Source organism: Odontomachus brunneus, unplaced genomic scaffold (assembly GCF_010583005.1).
Source record: "Odontomachus brunneus isolate Ranch 3 - 2012 unplaced genomic scaffold, Obru_v1 Obru_scaffold_030, whole genome shotgun sequence".
NCBI classification, from domain to species: Eukaryota; Metazoa; Arthropoda; class Insecta; order Hymenoptera; family Formicidae; genus Odontomachus; species Odontomachus brunneus.
This window is the reverse complement of record NW_022639480.1, coordinates 44656-51221: the sequence shown is the minus strand read 5'-3', so window position 1 is coordinate 51221 and position 6566 is coordinate 44656. Positions and strand designations below refer to the sequence as shown.

Genomic DNA, 6566 nt, shown 5'->3' with positions numbered 1-6566 from the left:
AAAAAAAAAAAAAAAAAAAAAAAAAAAAAAAGAAGCTACTTTGATACACTTGCAACTTGTCCGCATCACATTCAACTAACTCTAAACTCTCAAGATCGGTCTCATCAACGTCGGTTAGGCCCGACCGCGATTAGTTAAGTTCCGTTAATCTCTACATAATAATTACGAACTAGTATCTAGAAGAATAGGTAGAAAAGAAGAAAAGAAGAGGGAGAAACTTATTAGCAGAGAATGAATTGCATCACGATGCAATATCAATTACGAAGCCGGGAAAGCGACGTCGAGAAACTGGTCCGATTCCAAGATCGCCCTCTTGCAATTTTAATTCGAGCGATAACACGACCGCTAAGAAGAAAACTATCACGGAGATGTGACAAGCGTCACTCCTGCCTGCATTGTAGTTTCTTTCGCAATGCAGAGAGGAGAGGAATCGGATTTGCCGGGGCTAATCGGTGTCGGTGCGACCGGCCTTTGAATGAATGTCAAGCATATCCACCCAGCACTTCTCAGACTCGCTCGACGGTCTATAAACGCAAGTAGCGGCGAAAAGATATGCTTAACGGCAAGATGACACTTCGCTTCCTGTAATGTATCCCCGCAATAGTTCGCGCTATCATTCGCAACTCGATACGCATTCTCTATCGCGCCGTACTATCAAGCTGTACACACAATGAATGAATGAATGGAGAAACGAATGATGTTCCGTTTTATTCTGTTCGCGAATGATCGCGATGATATCCGCGAGCGCGCGGTTTGAAACGTACAGGATTGCTCTCGTTACATAGAACGGATGTGTGTAGGTATGTAGGTGTGTGTGTGTGTGTGTCTGTGTTCGTGATTCAGCTGTCGCTAAGGACGCGAATCCTCGAAGGATGCACGTTTGCGAGTCGGCGGAAGGATTCAGAAGAGAAAGACGAGGGTGAGAGAATCGACCTTAGACTCGCGGATCAGACAAGACATTGAAAAAAAGTCCAATAAACATCGACTAAAAAATAACGCTACATCAATGTTGTAACTATTGCATGCAACATGTATGCACATATAACATATAACAATGTGGGAAATGTTTACATTGATCCCTATTTAATATGATGAACACAACACGATAATGTTACACAAAGTTTAGTTCGAATTTCAATCTAAATCACTGTGAATCAATAAGATAATGATTGAAATTCAGTCTGATTGTAATGCAATCTTATCGTTTACACAATTTTAAGCGGGAATGTTACTGTTGGTTGGCAATCACTTCAATAAAATCTCAATCTTTAATCTGTGGTTCTCAAACTGCAATACCTAGTCTGACGCACGGGAACTTCCCTCCCTCGCTTCTTTCCCATTCTGCCGACTCGCCAATTTATTGCTCGCTGCTAACAATCGCCTCACGTCGCATACAAAAATAGTGGTAAACCAATGATGAGGTCTTACAAGCTCACAGTACTTATAATACCCGTTCTCTTCTTTTTCATCGCTCGTAATCTTAGGATTCTCTTAAGACGAGAGTCGCCCGAACGGCTGTTTCTCGCATTGCGTTTTCTTCTCGCTTGTGTGACTCGATCTTTAGAATATTCGGAGGAAATCAGTCAAGCGGAATCGAGGGACGATTCGCCACACCTGCCGCGCACTTCGTAATATCTCGCGTTCTTCTCTCTCTCCGCTCTTCGGCAACGAATTTCGCAAGCGTTTCGCGGACGATCCGACGGTCGAAATGACAATTGAAATCGCTGTAATTTCTTCGTATGCTTCGCGCAACTCATACATATATATACACATCATACATATCCACTAGTGCATCGTGATTACAATGTAAATCCGCGTAAAAATGCAAAACGTCGACGCAATCGTGCAACACGATGCCGAACAGGTGTGTCGAACACGCGGTTAAAAGCATAACGAAACGGGAAATATGCAAACGCGATCGTTCATTTGTGTACACATGTGCGTGCTTCTGTTTACGTGTGTGTGTGTGTATATATGTTGCCATTTTTGGTTCGTCTGTCGTTTTAGCTATCGCACGAAGAGAAGCGACGGCCTAACAAGTAACGTCCGCGCGAAATTATATTATTGTACACTATACAAAAACACGTCCGCGCGCACACACATATATATATATGTATATATATATATATGTATGTATATATATCACACCCTGGTACGATTTCTCTCTCTTATCTTGCTCCCTTTCTCTCCGCCCTCTCGCCTAAACCGGTTCGTATATAAATACTCGGTAAATCACATGAATAATCGCGCGATCGCCTACAAAATATATAATATGTGTGGTGCCGTGAGGGTGTCGGACGATACTTGGTGGCGGTTCCGTTGACGGCCGATATAACTTATTTTTTTTTTACTCTGGTTTCTCTCTTCTTCGTATCCCTTTCCTCTTAATCCTCTTTTACTTATCGTTATTTTATCTTAAGGAGATGCGTGAACTGCTCTTTTTAATAGGTACGATTATTTTTTTTCTTTTTCTTCTTCATCTTCTTCTTTAATCACTACGACGACGTTTTAGGTACAGTTAAATACTATGCTTTTCTGTGCGCCCATCTCTTTATAATCGAGTGTACGTGTGTGAGTGTTACCTATATCTTCTCGCTTAGTTATCTGCTCAGGTCTCTTTCGTTTCTTTTTTTTTTCCCTATTTTTTAAGCCTATAACGAGATTAAAATCTTCGTCGCGCGCGCTTTATCCTTAAAGTAGCGCTCCTCTTCACTCTCCCCCCTGACTCTCACCCATCCGTCCATCTATCCACCCTCCCTCCCTCCCTCCCTGCCTCCGTTCCGGCTGAAGGATGAAGACAAGAGTTCGCACGAGCGCGCGCTTGTTCTTTCTCTCTCGCTTATTTAAACTGTCATAAAAAAAGATAGGCACACCTTCACCTACGTTCTGAAGTACAATCACCGTAAGCGAAGCTTCTGGATGGATTCCACTTGGTTTTTGTGTCGCGGAGCAACGTGGGCGGCCCTCGCAATCTCACGCCGTTCTACTATCTACGAAAAGTAATGACTAACAGTGAGGATACCTAATGTTTTCTTCTTCTTCATACGCTTCTATACTCTATCTACGCGTGAGAGAATGCACAGTTCTCGATCTCGGCTCGCGAAAGTAAAACAATACTCACACACACACACACACGCGCGCGCACACGCACACACACACACACACACACACACACACACACACACACATACCGCGCGTTGGTGGTTCCTCAACGGCGCGAGGTGTGCCCGCGTTGCTTCGCCTATAGTTTTTTTTTTTTTTTTCACAGACGGAGACGTTATTAATTAACCACGGACCGCGTGTCACCATCACCGCTACAGCTGTTGCATGATAATCGCGTGTACGCTTCTATTTCGTTGGAACGTGCTTGTGTGTGGTGTATATGTGTGTATGTATGTGTGCGTGTTCCATGTATGCCTGTGCGTGCGTGAGAAGTGCGTCTGCTGCGTGACCGAAGGGTAACCGAAAAGGGAAACTTGTGAGAGAGCTCTTGCGCGAAGCGTGCGCTGCACATACTGGAAGACGAATTATTTGACGGTGGTTGGTGAAGACGCGCCGATATCGCCGGGTATCGAGACACTGGCGACGGATTCGCATATTCATCCGGGAGAAACGAAAGGAGAATCGTCGAAATCAATCACGCACGGTGTTGTGACTCAAAGGGGTCGATTAACAAATGTTCAATGATCTTTCTGCGCGAGCGCAAGAGAGTACAGAATAGAGGTTCGTGGTTCGTTTCAACGTGGAATATATCAGGCTGTGATGGCTTCACGCTACTTAACTACCGCTCAAAACTAGAGACACAGAGACCGTGTACTGAATACGTTTACATATTTTTACTTATGGTCAGTTACGCACACTGCTTATAATCCTTTCAACTCGCGACGATGTATAGGGATGTCTCGATATACGTGTCTGCTTGAACCTTAGAGAGAACGCCGTGTTGAGTGTAAAACGTTAAATTCGCGTATCCTCTTCTTTTCTCACCCTCCCTCTTCGGATAATCATATTGTTTCCGCTTTTGTCTTTAATATATGTATACATGTATATAGTTTCGTATCGCGGCTTCGTAAAACATAATAAAAATTCTCGAGTATACGTCTTTTGTAGAAATCAGATGTAAACTTTCTGCGTGGTGCGTAAAAGTTCCTGTCGTCAATAGAGACACGTGTTTGAATAGAGAAGCGTAGAAGAGAATGTGTGTATATGTGTGTGTGTGTGTGTTGTGTGCGGCATCGTCAACGCGCGCGGCAACTTTTAGAATTTTCATATATAGATATTTACGCTGAGGTAGCAAATAACTCGTTCAAAATGGACTCGAAACGGGCAGCGACGGGACGTTAACGCAATATTCGTTGACCGATGCGATGGCAGCGCGTATCAAAATTAGCAGATATAGATAAATAGGTAGATAGGTAGGTAGGTAGACAGGTGGTAAAATCGTATTGACCGGGGAACGATCGACACCGAGTTCCAGAGCTCTCAGGTGTGAATTTGTTTTTGTAAACGTACTCAGTAGAGTGTAGTTTTCTTCTTTGTTTTCCGTTACGTGTTGCTGTTAATCGTCGCGGGGATTCTCCCGGCGATTCGATATCGCCGCGACAATCACCTCCGCGTAAATTCGTTTGTCGTGTATGTGTGAGCGTGTGTGTTTTCTCTGACTTTAAAGATAATGTCTCTTAAAAGTAAATCTCACATTCATATAGTATCTGTAAAACCGCAGTTAAAATATCTTCAAGTATAATATATATATATACTGTATATATATAATATATATATATACATATATAATGATCGTAATAGTAATTAAAATCTTTTGTCCCGTAATTGTTCGGTGCACCACTGATTCATTAGTTCGTTCTTACGTTTTGGAGCACTCATGTGATAACAGTTTTTTTTTTCTTCTTCTCTTTTTTTTTTCCTAAATTATCGTTCTCGCTTTCTCGCTCATGCTCTCCTCCTGCCGTTGTCATGGTAATTCAGACTTGATCGAGCGTGAATTTCGAATTAAAAAAGGGTTCGAATTGCGTTTCTCGCTCCTCTTGCGTGCTCGGAAAAACGAAAAGAGAAATTCGCGTTACGGTATATATATATATACTGTCGTCTCCTCTCACACATATTTCCCATACGTACGCACATCACAGGGACGCTACGTTTTTCTTCTCTCCCTCTCCGAATATAGCGTCCCTGTGACTCTCTTGAAATAATTTAGGACAATAATTAATTATGTAGCATGTAGGAATCGTGTGTCTGACGATGCGTCGCCGATCTCGGTTCTTCTTGGGTTAACCGGTCTCGAATTCGCGCCGCACCAGCGATGTTACATCCTGCCGCGCCCTTTCTCATTCCCTCAATATTGTACCAGCTGATTCCGACGGGTGATTGTCACCTTTACCGTTCCTGGAAGGAAATATCACTGTTTAGAGCCGAGAGTTCAGAGATCGCCGACACGTAACGCGAGCGAGGAATCGTTCTGACGCAAATAAAGCGGATGTCATCGAAAACGTTCGCACGCGAGTAACACACAAACTGTAACTCATCAGAAGAAGCCTTACACGTTACAAGCAAAACATGTCTCGTAAGAAAAACATAATCCATACGCTAATGCTGCGGCCGTGTACACACCGTGGTCGACGTGTGAGAAAGCAATGATAATGCGTACTCTTTGACATGAAGTCGATCAAATGATGGTGTTGTATTCGCGTCTTATCGATCCGAGTGTGAGAGTCAAGCATGAGAAATCTAGTGTCACACAAGTGTCGTGTGGATAAATGTCAGATAGAAGTGTGCACAGAAGACATTCAGTGTCATTGTAACGAAATGTAACTCGCGAGGAAACGTTCTATCTCTCTAAACACTCTTAAGCGATCTACAATAAGATCCTCACGTAACTGTCGGATAGAAAAGAGAAAGATTAAAGAGTTATCCCACTCTAGCGTTCGAAAATTAAGCGTATTTTTGAGAATTTTTTGTGGATCAACAAAGAAATTAATCGAAAATTCGTTTGGAAGGCTTTATTACACATGTTTTAAAGTGAATATTCAAATTTTTATGTTAACAGGCTCTAGCGACGTCATTTTGTAATATATGTTAACATAAAAATTTAAATATATACTTTAAAACATAAAGCCTTCCAAACTGATTTTTGATTCATTTCTTTGTTTGCCTACAAAAAATTCCTAAAAATACGCTTAAGACGCTAGAGTGATAATTCCTTAACACAAGAATTGCGTACGGTTCAGAACGTTTCCTCAGCAGACAAAAATATCATATTCCGTGTGCGCGTCGAGCTGTCAAAGCATACAGTGCAACAATGAAGTACAGATGTGCAATGAAAAGGTATCTTTCCTACTTTTTTTTTTTTTGTTTTTTGGTGAAATTAGACGGTTTCCAGATTCGTAAGTTTCGCTGACGTTGTCGCATTCTCATTGCGACAACAGCTTGAGAAAACCGCGATGTGATCTGATGTATTCGATGTGCATTTTGCTCGTGTATGGGTTCGCATCAAGTAGGGATCACTTTCCAGCACGTAAGAAAAAAAAAAAAAAAAAAAAAAAAAAAAAAAA

The 6566-nt window shown here is 42.1% G+C and overlaps 1 protein-coding gene across 10 annotated transcripts in view; it reads right to left on the bottom strand.

Moving 5' to 3' along the window:
* Positions 1-675: 675 nt before the first annotated feature.
* The window catches only part of LOC116843153 (cAMP-regulated phosphoprotein 21-like), a 20090-nt gene continuing 14199 nt past the window's right edge, over positions 676-6566 (bottom strand). For 7 of the 10 annotated variants that reach the window (XM_032813298.1, XM_032813302.1, XM_032813300.1 and 4 more), the window contains one exon: positions 676-5400. Coding sequence is in view for 9 of the 10 variants with exons in the window: in XM_032813302.1 (XP_032669193.1) it covers positions 5343-5400 (58 nt within the window). In the remaining variant the exon portion in view is untranslated. The remainder of the gene's footprint in view (positions 5401-6566) is intronic. The other 3 variants (XM_032813297.1, XM_032813295.1, XM_032813296.1) reach the window with 1 other exon arrangement.